This window comes from Oncorhynchus mykiss, chromosome 3 (assembly GCF_013265735.2).
Source record: "Oncorhynchus mykiss isolate Arlee chromosome 3, USDA_OmykA_1.1, whole genome shotgun sequence".
Lineage (NCBI taxonomy): Eukaryota > Metazoa > Chordata > Actinopteri > Salmoniformes > Salmonidae > Oncorhynchus > Oncorhynchus mykiss.
This window is the reverse complement of record NC_048567.1, coordinates 6988514-7003019: the sequence shown is the minus strand read 5'-3', so window position 1 is coordinate 7003019 and position 14506 is coordinate 6988514. Positions and strand designations below refer to the sequence as shown.

General features: G+C 40.6%; 2 protein-coding genes across 4 annotated transcripts; one reads left to right on the top strand and one right to left on the bottom strand.

Moving 5' to 3' along the window:
* Nucleotides 1–6595: 6595 nt before the first annotated feature.
* them4 (thioesterase superfamily member 4) lies at nucleotides 6596–9953 on the bottom strand. Its single transcript, XM_021588780.2, has 6 exons — nucleotides 9480–9953; nucleotides 8946–9135; nucleotides 8510–8672; nucleotides 8234–8344; nucleotides 7932–8056; nucleotides 6596–7713 (listed from the first exon to the last, which is right to left on the bottom strand). Exons 1-6 carry the CDS (start codon nucleotides 9639–9641, stop codon nucleotides 7670–7672), a joined length of 795 nt encoding a protein of 264 aa, XP_021444455.1. The 5' UTR covers nucleotides 9642–9953; the 3' UTR covers nucleotides 6596–7669.
* On the top strand, nucleotides 9175–14122 carry LOC110508339 (uncharacterized protein C1orf189). 3 transcript variants are annotated; one of them, XR_002471280.2, is made up of 4 exons: nucleotides 9175–9354; nucleotides 10199–10268; nucleotides 10517–10643; nucleotides 13789–14122. XR_002471280.2 is itself a non-coding variant. In XM_021588793.2 (3 exons), the coding sequence occupies exons 1-3, from the start codon at nucleotides 9347–9349 to the stop codon at nucleotides 13888–13890; spliced, it is 237 nt and encodes a 78-aa protein (XP_021444468.2). In that variant the 5' UTR covers nucleotides 9179–9346; the 3' UTR covers nucleotides 13891–14122. The 3 variants fall into 3 exon arrangements, 1 of the variants encoding a protein (XP_021444468.2); XM_021588793.2 differs by lacking the exon at nucleotides 10199–10268 and having other exon boundaries at nucleotides 9179–9354; XR_002471278.2 differs by lacking the exon at nucleotides 9175–9354 and having other exon boundaries at nucleotides 10021–10268.
* The last annotated feature ends 384 nt before the right edge of the window (nucleotides 14123–14506 follow it).

Below are 14506 nucleotides of genomic sequence, written 5' to 3'. Positions count from 1 at the left end.
TGCCTACAAGTATCAGTTAGTTACCATGCCTAGTATTATCAGTTTGTTACCAGGCCTACTAGTATCAGTTAGTTACCATGCCTACTAGTATCAGTTCATTACCATGACAACTTGTATTAGTTAGTTACCATGCCTACGAGTATAAGTTAGTTACCATGCTAACTAGTATCAGTTAGTTACCATGCCTAGTATTATAAGTTAGTTGCCATGCCTGCTAGTATCAGTTAGTTACCATGCCTAGTATTATCAGTTAGTTACCATGCCTACTAGTATTAATTACTCACCATGCCTACTAGTATCAGTGCATTACCATGCCAACTTGTATCAGTTAGTTACCATGCCTATGAGTATAAGTTAGATACCATGCTAACTAGTATCAGTTAGTTACCATGCCTAGTATTATAAGTTAGTTGCCATGCCTACTACTATCAGTTAGTTACCATTCCTAGAATTATCAGTTAGTTACCATGCCTACTAGTATCAGTTCATTACAATGCCTAGTATTATCAGTTAGTTACCATGCCTAGCATTATCAGTTAGTTACCATGCCTAGCATTATCAGTTAGTTACCAGACCGACTAGTATCAGTTCATTACCATTCCTATAATTATCAGTTAGTTACCATGCCTACTAGTATCAGTTCTTTACCATTCCTATAATTATCAGTTAGTTACCATGCCTACTAGTATCAGTTCTTTACCATGCCTATAATTATCAGTTAGTTACCATGCCTACTAGTATCAGTTACCATGCCTACTAGTATCAGTTAGTTACCAGTCTTAATAGAATCAGTTAGTTACCATGCCTAGTATTATCAGTTCGATACCATGCCTACGAGTGTCAATTAGTTACCATTTCTACTAGTATCAGTTAATTACCATGTCTAATAGTATCAGTTACTATGCCTACTAGTATCAGTTAGTTACCATGCCTACTAGTATCAGTTCATTACCATGCCTACTAGTATCAGTTAGTTACCATGCCTACTAGTATCAGTTAATTACCATGCCTACTTGTATCAGTTAGTTACCATGTCTACTACTATCAGTTCATTACCATGTCTACTACTATCAGTTAGTTTACCATGCCTATTAGTGTCAGTTAGTTACCACACCTACTAGTATCAGTTCATTACCATGTCTACTACTATCAGTTCATTACCATGTCTACTACTATCAGTTCATTACCATGTCTACTACTATCAGTTAATTACCATGTCTACTACTATCAGTTCATTACCATGTCTACTACTATCAGTTCATTACCATGTCTACTACTATCAGTTCATTACCATGTCTACTACTATCAGTTCATTACCATGTCTACTACTATCAGTTCATTACCATGTCTACTACTATCAGTTCATTACCATGCCTACTTGTATCTGTTCATTACCATGCCTACTAGTATCAGTTCATTACCATGCCTAGTATTATCAGTTAGTTTACCATGCCTATTAGTGTCAGTTAGTTACCACACCTACTAGTATCAGTTAGTTACCATGCCTACTAGTATCCGTTACTAGTATCAGGTAGTTACCATTCCTACTAGTATCAGCTAATTACCATGCCTACTAGTATCAGTTAGTTTACCATGCCTATTAGTGTCAGTTAGTTACCACACCTACTAGTATCAGTTAGTTTACCATGCCTATTAGTGTCAGTTAGTTACCACACCTACTAGTATCAGTTCATTACCATGCCTACTAGTATCAGTTAGTTTACCATGCCTATTAGTGTCAGTTAGTTACCACACCTACTAGTATCAGTTCATTACCATGCCTACTAGTATCAGTTAGTTTACCATGCCTATTAGTGTCAGTTAGTTACCACACCTACTAGTATCAGTTCATTACCATGTCTACTACTATCAGTTCATTACCATGTCTACTACTATCAGTTAGTTACCACGCCTACTAGTATCAGTTAATTACCATGTCTACTACTATCAGTTCATTACCATGTCTACTACTATCAGTTCATTACCATGTCTACTACTATCAGTTCATTACCATGTCTACTACTATCAGTTCATTACCATGCCTACTTGTATCTGTTCATTACCATGCCTACTAGTATCAGTTCATTACCATGCCTAGTATTATCAGTTAGTTTACCATGCCTATTAGTGTCAGTTAGTTACCACACCTACTAGTATCAGTTAGTTACCATGCCTACTAGTATCCGTTACTAGTATCAGGTAGTTACCATTCCTACTAGTATCAGCTCATTACCATGCCTACTAGTATCAGTTAGTTTACCATGCCTATTAGTGTCAGTTAGTTACCACACCTACTAGTATCAGTTCATTACCATGCCTACTAGTATCAGTTAGTTTACCATGCCTATTAGTGTCAGTTAGTTACCACACCTACTAGTATCAGTTCATTACCATGCCTACTAGTATCAGTTAGTTTACCATGCCTATTAGTGTCAGTTAGTTACCACACCTACTAGTATCAGTTAGTTACCATGCCTACTAGTATCCGTTACTAGTATCAGCTCATTACCATGCCTACTAGTATCAGTTAGTTACCATGCCTACTAGTATCAGCTCATTACCATGCCTACTACTATCAGTTCATTACCATGCCTACTAGTATCTGTTCATTACCATGTCTACTACTATCAGTTCATTACCATGCCTACTTGTATCTGTTCATTACCATGCCTACTAGTATCAGTTCATTACCATGCCTAGTATTATCAGTTAGTTTACCATGCCTATTAGTGTCAGTTAGTTACCACACATACTAGTATCAGTTAGTTACCATGCCTACTAGTATCCGTTACTAGTATCAGGTAGTTACCATTCCTACTAGTATCAGCTCATTACCATGCCTACTAGTATCAGTTAGTTTACCATGCCTATTAGTGTCAGTTAGTTACCACACCTACTAGTATCAGTTCATTACCATGCCTACTAGTATCAGTTAGTTTACCATGCCTATTAGTGTCAGTTAGTTACCACACCTACTAGTATCAGTTCATTACCATGCCTACTAGTATCAGTTAGTTTACCATGCCTATTAGTGTCAGTTAGTTACCACACCTACTAGTATCAGTTAGTTACCATGCCTACTAGTATCCGTTACTAGTATCAGCTCATTACCATGCCTACTAGTATCAGTTAGTTACCATGCCTACTAGTATCAGCTCATTACCATGCCTACTACTATCAGTTCATTACCATGCCTACTAGTATCTGTTCATTACCATGCCTATTAGTATCAGTTAGTTACCATGCCTACTAGTATCCGTTACTAGTATCAGGTAGTTACCATTCCTACTAGTATCAGTTCATTACCATGCCTACTAGTATCAGTTCATTACCATGCCTATTAGTATCAGTTAGTTACCATGCCTACTAGTATCAGTTAGTTACCAGGCCTACTAGTATCAGTTAGTTACCATGCCTACTAGGATCCGTTACTAGTATCAGGTAGTTACCATTCCTACTAGTATCAGCTCATTACCATGCCTTGTATTATCAGTTAGTTACCATGCCTGCTAGTATCAGTTAGTTACCATGTCTACTAGTATCAGTTAGTTACCATGACTACTAGTATCAGTTCATTACCATGCCTACTAGTATCAGTTCATTACCATGCCTACTAGTGTCAGTTAGTTACCACGCCTAGTAGTATCAGTTAGTTACCATGCCTACTAGTATCCGTTACTAGTATCAGTTAGTTGCCATGCCTACTAGTATCCATTACTAGTATCAGGTAGTTACCATTCCTACTAGTATCAGCTCATTACCATGCCTTGTATTATCAGTTAGTTACCATGCCTGCTAGTATCAGTTAGTTACCATGTCTACTAGTATCAGTTAGTTACCATGACTACTAGTATCAGTTAGTTTACCATGCCTATTAGTGTCAGTTAGTTACCACACCTACTAGTATCAGTTCATTACCATGCCTACTAGTATCAGTTAGTTTACCATGCCTATTAGTGTCAGTTAGTTACCACACCTACTAGTATCAGTTAGTTACCATGCCTACTAGTATCCGTTACTAGTATCAGCTCATTACCATGCCTACTAGTATCAGTTAGTTACCATGCCTACTAGTATCAGCTCATTACCATGCCTACTACTATCAGTTCATTACCATGCCTACTAGTATCTGTTCATTACCATGTCTACTACTATCAGTTCATTACCATGCCTACTTGTATCTGTTAATTACCATGCCTACTAGTATCAGTTCATTACCATGCCTAGTATTATCAGTTAGTTTACCATGCCTATTAGTGTCAGTTAGTTACCACACATACTAGTATCAGTTAGTTACCATGCCTACTAGTATCCGTTACTAGTATCAGGTAGTTACCATTCCTACTAGTATCAGCTCATTACCATGCCTACTAGTATCAGTTAGTTTACCATGCCTATTAGTGTCAGTTAGTTACCACACCTACTAGTATCAGTTCATTACCATGCCTACTAGTATCAGTTAGTTTACCATGCCTATTAGTGTCAGTTAGTTACCACACCTACTAGTATCAGTTCATTACCATGCCTACTAGTATCAGTTAGTTTACCATGCCTATTAGTGTCAGTTAGTTACCACACCTACTAGTATCAGTTAGTTACCATGCCTACTAGTATCCGTTACTAGTATCAGCTCATTACCATGCCTACTAGTATCAGTTAGTTACCATGCCTACTAGTATCAGCTCATTACCATGCCTACTACTATCAGTTCATTACCATGCCTACTAGTATCTGTTCATTACCATGCCTATTAGTATCAGTTAGTTACCATGCCTACTAGTATCCGTTACTAGTATCAGGTAGTTACCATTCCTACTAGTATCAGTTCATTACCATGCCTACTAGTATCAGTTCATTACCATGCCTATTAGTATCAGTTAGTTACCATGCCTACTAGTATCAGTTAGTTACCAGGCCTACTAGTATCAGTTAGTTACCATGCCTACTAGGATCCGTTACTAGTATCAGGTAGTTACCATTCCTACTAGTATCAGCTCATTACCATGCCTTGTATTATCAGTTAGTTACCATGCCTGCTAGTATCAGTTAGTTACCATGTCTACTAGTATCAGTTAGTTACCATGACTACTAGTATCAGTTCATTACCATGCCTACTAGTATCAGTTCATTACCATGCCTACTAGTGTCAGTTAGTTACCACGCCTAGTAGTATCAGTTAGTTACCATGCCTACTAGTATCCGTTACTAGTATCAGTTAGTTGCCATGCCTACTAGTATCCATTACTAGTATCAGGTAGTTACCATTCCTACTAGTATCAGCTCATTACCATGCCTTGTATTATCAGTTAGTTACCATGCCTGCTAGTATCAGTTAGTTACCATGTCTACTAGTATCAGTTAGTTACCATGACTACTAGTATCAGTTCATTACCATGCCTACTAGTATCAGTTAGTTACCAGGCCTACTAGTATCAGTTAGTTACCATGCCTACTAGTATCCGTTACTAGTATCAGGTAGTTACCATTCCTACTAGTATCAGCTCATTACCATGCCTACTAGTATCAGTTAGTCACCATGCCTACTAGTATCAGTTCATTACCATGCCTACTAGTATCAGTTCATACCATGCCTATTAGTATCAGTTAGTTACCATGCCTACTAGTATCCGTTACTAGTATCAGGTAGTTACCATTCCTACTAGTATCCGTTACTAGTATCAGGTAGTTACCATTCCTACTAGTATCAGTTCATTACCATGCCTATTAGTATCAGTTAGTTACCATGCCTACTAGTATCAGTTAGTTACCAGGCCTACTAGTATCAGTTAGTTACCATGCCTACTAGTATCCGTTACTAGTATCAGTTCATTACCATGCCTACTAGTATCAGTTCATTACCATGCCTACTAGTATCAGTTAGTTACCATGCCTACTAGTATCAGTTAGTTACCAGGCCTACTAGTATCAGTGCATTGCCATGCCTACTAGTATCAGTTCATTACCATGCCTACTATTATGAGTTCGTTACCATGCCTATCATGTGTTATGGGTGCCTACGATACCCAAAGAGTCGAATAAAGTAGCATTTTGAAAGGGCCAGATTGAGACCATAGTGTCTATGTTTTGTCCTCAGAGCCAGTCTCAGTAGTGAAAGTGCTGGTTAAGGCTCTGTGGTCTGCTGGTTTTATGCTGACAGAATCCTCTGAACTCTGTGATGTGTTAGTTTTACGGTAATGCTGCCTGTCATTAATTTCTTACTGGAAGGGGATCATTCACAAAGAGGGAGGGGTCAGAGACAAGACAGATTGACAAATAAAGAGAAAGAGAGAGGGAGACAGACAGTGACAGAAACAGAGAGGAAGGAAAGAAGAGGGGAAAGAAGGAAGAAGGGGTGAGAGGGAGACAGTGACAGAGAGAGAGAGGATGGAAAGAAGAGGGGAAAGAAGGAAGAAGGGGTGAGAGGGAGACAGACAGCGACAGAAACAGAGAGGAAGGAAAGAAGAGGGGAAAGAAGGAAGAAGGGGTGAGAGGGAGACAGACAGCGACAGAAACAGAGAGGAAGGAAAGAAGAGGGGAAAGAAGGAAGAAGGGAAAAGTTATCCCACATTGAGCCAGATACCATTGAAAAACAGTCTACAGTACCCAAGAGGTAAAGCTTTATTCAAGAGGTCATAATGGTCACATAATAACGTATCAGCAATGATTCAAACCTCAAACTGTAAAAGACCTAATAAATTATTCAGAATTATATAAATAAAAAATAAACTATCCATGAAATATATCGGAGTGGCTGTGGATCCAACTTTTCTAGACCCCTCATTCCGACGGCTAAAGGTCCCGAAGCTTCTTTACACAGTCTCTGTTCTACTAGAGAACAAGCTACTCAGGTGAATGGTGCTTGTTTAATAAAGTTAGATCAATGTTTGCCAGATCACATAATGATGGTATTCTACATAACAGAACCCAATATAATAGCGTAGTATAAAATTACTGTAATACAAAAACGCCACCTCATTTCTTATGAGATTTTAGGATGATTGTGCAAATAGGCACATTTTTCTCTCATGTGGCCAAAACTCAACAGCACGTGCCACTAGGCAAAAGATGTGCTATGATTGAAACTAGACACAGGTATGCAGATGCTGCATGGACGTTTCACTGGTAAAACATGAAGATTATCAGTCACAATTGACTGAGAAATGTGAAGGGAGGTGTGTAAAGTAGAGAATTCTTCACATGCAGAAGTGTCGGGACCTTTAGCTGTCGGGAAGAAGGGTTCAGAAAAGTTGTATTCACAGCCTCGACCTGAATATAATATACCAGAGGTTATGAGCTTCACTCTGACTGGAGCTGGTTGTCCAGGAGTGTGTAACAGTGGAGAAAGAGAGGTACAATATCCATATACAGTATCTGTATACTATGTCAGTGGAGCACAAGGCATCAGGTGTCTCAGGCAAACTGCTAGAGTTAAGAAGATTACTGGATCTGGCAGTCAGAACCACACACACACACACACACACACTCAAGCATACACACTCCCACACTCAAGCATACACACTCCCACACTCAAGCATACACACTCCCACACTCAGGTACTGATATACACCCAAACATTTGTGTGCAGACAAACACACCCCCTTGGAAGTCAGTGCTGTTTCTGATGTTGTGTGTTTGTAGCGTCTGGTTGGTCGATGAGCTGGCCTATCCATCATCCTCCTAATAGGTGTCCCATTGTGATTGACAGAAACAGCCCTGAGAGAAGGAGAAGGAGAGAGAGCGAGGGAGAAGGAGAGAGAGAGAGGGAGAGAGAAAAAGGGAGAAGGAGAGAGAAAGAGAGGGAGAAGAAGAGAGAGAGAAGGATGAGGGAAAAGAACCAAACATACTAAGACTGAGAGAACACTTCAGACTGACTGAAAGTCCAATGACACACGTCTAAAACACAACCAACACTTGAGGGTGGGTGGCAGTACCTGTGGCCTCTGTGTGTAGTTTGGAGCTGTCCGTGTTGGTCACTTGACAGGAAACAAAGGTTTTCCGTCCCTCCTTCTTATCCAGTGAGCAGGTGAGCAGCACTGTACTACCCAATGAGATGGGGCTTTGGGGAGGAGAGGCGGGATACAGTATGTGTCATAACCAGGAAATGTGGTCAGGAAAAATCTAGAACCTCACTTAGAGCCCTACAATAATGACCACAATAACATGAAAACATGTTTTTAGAGCTTAATAAGCCATGAGTGAGTGATGGAGAGAGTGAGGGAGAAGGTGTGTGTACCTGCGGTAGTTGATGTTGAGGTTGGCAGTCATGACAGGCCCAGAGAGGTAGGTGGCGTGGGTCCCCGTTACAGTGTCAATCATGGTAGCTATTGCCCCCCCATGGACGTGCCTGGAATCACACACATCATTTATAAACATTATACCTCAGACTAAATATGATGTTTGAATGCTAGCAGTTGATTGTGTCATTTTTACAGAGATACACACACAAGGACAAACATTGTCACAGTATACACATGCCATCAGCACACACACACACACACAAACAGCTCACCCCGGGGGTCCCTCCAGTAGGTGGCCAGCCTGGAACACACACACACACTTCTGCTCCTGCTTGTTGACAAACACAACGTACTCGAACCCTGCTCCCTGCTCCCTGATGTTCCGCGTGAACAGACGTGCCTTCGACTGAATGATCTTACTCAAATACACCCCACCTTGGCAGGAGAAACACACATACAGACAACATCTTACTCAGATACACCCAACCTTGGAAGGAGAGATACACAGAGTTACACACATACACACAACATCTTACTCAGACACTATGCCCAGGACATGAGAGACAGAGTTATACAAACACGTTACATTTTTACGCCACATTTTAATCATTTATCTTGTCCAGAGCGACTTACAGTAGTGAGTGCATGCATTTTCGTACACACACACACACACCATCCATATGTGGAAGAAACCCTTCCTTACTGTACCTGTGGCGTACTTGAGGGAGCGGTTATAGCTGGGCAGCCTTCTCCAGACCCCCCACTTCTTCTCTCCGTCATCTGTCTCTACCTCACACTGGCTGTTATAGTGCTCATACAGACGCCTCATGTCGGAGCCCCAGGACGAGTTGGGCAGGCTGAAGTCCCGTGGCTGGAAAGAGAAAGGCCAGGGCAACACCTAGTGGACAAACACTACTATTACACCCTCATCCATACTTACAGTATTATCTGACTGAGTACAGGGTGTCCCACTGTATGACAACAGAACAGCATGACACGGCAGAAACATCCAGAACGAAAAACATTACTGCACAGATGACAATGCACATTGTGGGAAAAAAATAATGTTTCTATCGGCAGTAACGTTCGGGAAAAGGGAACTATGACAAATGTTTAGGTAAGATGAATCATGACTCACATGTTCTCACTCATATTGCCCTTGACAGTAGTAGGCTACACTAATGTTATGGCTGTTTGTAGCTAGCTAAATATGTGTGGCTGTGTGTGTGTTTCTGGACCTACCGCCATGGTTCGGACACTGTTGATAGAGGACCAGGGAAGCTGGAGAGTTCCTCTTGGAGTCATTTGACTGATGTTGGTGTTGAAATTTCCCTTTGAGATTTCACGTCCCATTATTTGGCATAGTCCCCTGGCAATCTGCTGCACTCCTCCTGTTCGTATCATGATGACAATGCTGGGGTAAGATTGCCAAGCCCTATTCTGATGTAACTACAAGTAAATTAGCTAATGTAACCTAGCTAACGTTATCTACTGTAACGTTACGGTTACTACTAGTTAGTCCTTTAGCTTTACTGACTAATGGCTGAGGTATGATAGCAATACACATTCAGAATCAAACCTAACATCGCACTATAACGTTCTACTGTAACAAACTAACAACAGGAAGATAAATACGGAGCTTTTGTCAATTTTGTCTCGCCTCTGGTTTTTGCCGGTAGAATGACTTTCATGTGTATCTAACCGCCCCATGTAACCACTTCCTGCACAAGGAACGGCGACGGGCAACACGCGTCATGCTGGTCATGTGATCTGTATCGTTCAATGTAATTGGCAGCGAAGGAAGGATATTTCCGGCTACATAGGTTAGTTACCATGCCAACGTAGACAGACTCGCCTCCATCCTTTGAGACGCTGACATGTTTTTAACCATTTATTCGTTTATTGTGCAGTCTTTGATAAAGCAAGATACTGGTGACTATTTACTTCAAATAAACTGCCAGCAGGATGTTTGGTTGTGAGGAACGACGTTCCAAAAACAAACTTGTGCAGAGGACGAGAGACAGAATCAAGGTAAGCATGTCACTACTAAGCAACACACAGACAAAAAAGTGGTCAGATACCTATAGCTAAGTGGATGGAAATGTGTTATGGTCTGCATTTCCCCTCTTTTATAGAAAGATGGCGAGATGACGAACCGCATTGCAGAGCTGGACAGGAGTGTAAACTATTCAGTTCTGTACTGTTGGGCTAATTGTAACTGCAACGTTTGATACGTTTTCCCTGAAATATCTTGAGTTACCTCTCCCTCTCTTTCTCAGTATCTGTGGTGAAATGCAAAATGCTGAGTTTGAGGGCTCCACCCAGGCTGGTTCCATGAGGACCCTGAAGCTGAGAGAACTGACCCAGCAGAGAGAGACTGAGCTGGGAAAGACTGCTCTGACGATGGTGAGGGAGTGGAGGGGTGCTGAAACAGGGCCCTGTCTCCTCAGCAACACTAAAAAAGTACTTTCCGGTCACAGAATTTCAGAATGTCAATAGCCTAAATGCCCCCAATGCAAAGCAATGTGTATGGAAGACATATTGGCTTATAGAGCAAATACTATTCTAGGTGCCACAGTAGAAGTGTTGTAGGCAATACTCAGTAGGGTCTCTAGAATGTATATATGGTGTAATTCCATAGGCTCTGAATAATACAGATCAAGATAGCTCAGCATTCAACGCCATAGTACCCTCCAAGCTCATCATTAAGCTTGAGGTCCTGGTCTTCCTGACGGGCCGCCCGCAGGTGGTAAATGTACTGTATGAAAAAACACCTCCACTTCGCTGATACTCAACACTGGGGCCCCACAAGGATGCGTGCTCAGCCCCCTCCTGTACTCCCTGTTCACCCATGACTGCGTGGCCATGCAAGCCCAAAACTCAATCATCAAGTCTGCAGATGACACAACAGTAGTAGGCCTGATTACCAACAATAAAGAGACAGCCTACAGGGAGGAGGTGAGGGCCCTGGGAGTGTGGTGCCAGGAAAATAACCTCTCACCCAACGTCAACAAAACAAAGGAGCTGATCGTGGAATTCAGGAAACAGCAGAGGGAGCACCCCCCTATCCACATCGATGTGACCGCAGTGGAGAAGGTGGAAAGCTTCTTGTTCCTCGTGTACACATCACTGACAAACTGAAATGGTCCACCTACACAGACCGTGTGGTGAAGAAGGCGCAACAGCACATCTTCAACCTCAGGAGGCTGAAGAAATGTGGCTTGGTACCTAAAACCCTCACAAACTTGTACATATGCACAATTGAGAGCATCCTGTCAGGCTGTATCACTGCCTCGTACGGCAACTGCACCGCCCGCAACCGCAGGGCTCTCCAGAGGGTGGTGCGGTCTGCCCAACGCATCACCGGGGGCAAACTACCTGTCCTCCAGGACACTTACAGCACCCGATGTCACAGGAAGGGCAAAAAGGACAAGGACAACAACCACCCGAGCCACTGCCTGTTCACCCCGCTATCATCCAGAAGGCGAGGTCAGTACAGGTGCATCAAAGCTGGGACTGAGAGACTGAAAAACAGCTTCTATCTCAAGGCCATCAAACTGTTAGATACTGTTAAATAGCCATCACTAGCACATTAGAGGCCACTTTAATAATGGAACACTAGTCACTTTAATAATGTTTGCATATTTTGCATTACTCATCTCAAATGTATATACTGTATTCTACTGTATCTTAGTCTATGCCGCTCTGACATTGCTCGCCCAAATATTTATAAATTCTTAATTCCTTTACTTTAGATTGTGTGTTGTTGTGAAATTGTTAGATATTACTCTTAGATATTACTGCACTGTTAGAGCTAGAAATACAAGCATTTCGCTACATCCACAATAACATCTGCTAAACACGTGTATGTGACAAATAACATTTAATTTGATTTAATTGTCACTGTTGTCAAACAGCTTAAAATGGGGTGCCTGGACACTATAAGATACAAATATAGCACTGTTCAGGAAGGAACACTCCGTATTATTCAGAGCTCAATGAAATGACACCATATATACATTCTACTGAGTATTCCCTACAATGCTTCTACTGCAACACCTAGAATAGTTTTTGCTCTATAAGCCAACATGTATTCCTTATACAGTGATTTGCATCGTGGCCAATGGAATGGGTGGGGTAAAAGGCCAGCAACACTGTATTATTCAGTCCCATGAGTCCCATGAAATGACACCATTACATTCTACAGACCCTGAGCACTCCCCACCCCATTTTTTACATCTGCACAAATAATGGTATTGTGTCCAGGCACCCCAATTTAAGATGTTTGACCACAGTAAAAGTACAGCAACACTTCCTATGACCTAGCTTATTGTTCTAACTCATCTGATTTGTATTCTAGGAACTCTAGTGAGTAGACTGGGCCCTGGTTTTATGGATACACAATCAATCGCTTTTCCTGTGTGCAATTTGTCTGTGCAATAAAACAAAAATACAGTACTTTTTTCTTAAACATTACATTTCAAATTGCATCCTTAAACAATAGCACCAGTAAATTAACAAGAATCATACAATCAAAATATATATATATTTTTTTTATGTTTAATGTATATTTCTTTACCAGTAGGCTATTATTAAGCGCCAGGCTATTATTAAGCGCCAACCATTTTCTCAATATGCTCCACCTTATAATATTCTTTATCTTACTGTACATTGACTCTGTACCGGTACCCCCTGTACATAACCTCACTATTGTTATTTTACTGCTGCTCTTGAATTATTTGTTACTTTTATTTGTTATTTTATTTTTTTATTTTAGTTGTATTAATTAATTAATTATTACACTTTTTTAGTTATATATATTCGTTTTTTATTTTTATTAATTTTTTAACTGCATTGTGGGTTAGGGCTTGTAAGTAAGCATTTCACTGTACAACACCTGTTGTATTTGGCGCATGTTTGATCTGATTTATATAAAGTACTAATTCTCTTTAGTTTAGATTTTTCCCCCTTCTTATTATTATATTTATCCTAAGTGTAACATTATGCACTATGCAAAGCTGCAAAAAAAAATATTATTTAGTGGCAGATACAGCATTTTACCAGACACAGCATTTTACTGCAGACTTTTATTTTGAAGGCAAAATCAGGAAACCTGAAGTATAAATTCATGTGGATAGGATCCAGCTAGTGTTGTTGCCATGAAGCTAATCCCTGTCTCCATACCATTTTAGAGACCTTGTTCTTTTAAGGGACATCATTAAATAACCTATTATCAGCCCTTTCATGAAGGTTCGTAGCATCATATCTCTAACCTATTCCTCTGACTGAGGAAAATTAATGGGCTTATTCTTGTTCATTTGTGTTGCAGTGTCCTTCACACACGTACACTGTCAGAGCAATTACACATTTGTAACACCAGGCAGGGGTAAACGTAGGCTACACATTGTCAGGTTTTCCATATAGGACACACCAACTTATCAAACTTATGAATTGCTTGCATTGTCCATATTTGTACCAGAACTTCAACTACGGCTTCCCCTGTATGTACAGTACATGCTCTCCATGATGTCTGCTTTTTGTGTGTGTGCAGGTCCGTAGAGCAGCACTGCAGGCCCTCCTGGAGCATGAGAGACAGCAGTACGTCATAGAGCTCAACAGACTGGGCAAGACCATCTACAAACAGAGAGTCTAGACTCTAGTCCCTACTAGACCCATAACAACACCAAAGACCATCTGAAGTTTATGCTGAAAGCCATCTAGCAGCTAGGATGTGTGAACAAATATAGAATACTTTGAAGTATTAATGTGAAAACATTTACTCACAGCCATCTACAAGCACCTTGTTTACAATTTAATATGTGTTTTTTCTTTAGGATTACAGTTTTACATCGTATTTCCATAAATAAAAAAAGGTCTGATCTGTACAGAAGCAGAGTGGATAAACTGCTTCTGTAAAAGTACACTTTTAAGCAATTTACATTCCAGTAACAAATTACTGGGCCTCACGTCACCTTAACAAAACAGGAATTTGTGTGACAGTCAGGGAGGTAGCACTGTACATAAACAAAACACATATTTGGTTAACAAACAGGTCTCCTTGTCAACAGTAAGCAAGACCAAAAAAATCTACCTATACACAGTCTGGCATTTGTCCATTCAGTAGAACTTTCTACTGGTCATTTGCTTCAGTCTTTGAGGGGTAATTATGTAACATATGAGCTCACTACATTTAACATACTGTATTGTAGCTCACAATGACAGGTCCAATCTCTCTAGCCATATCTGGTACACTTGGTCATGCAGGGTTG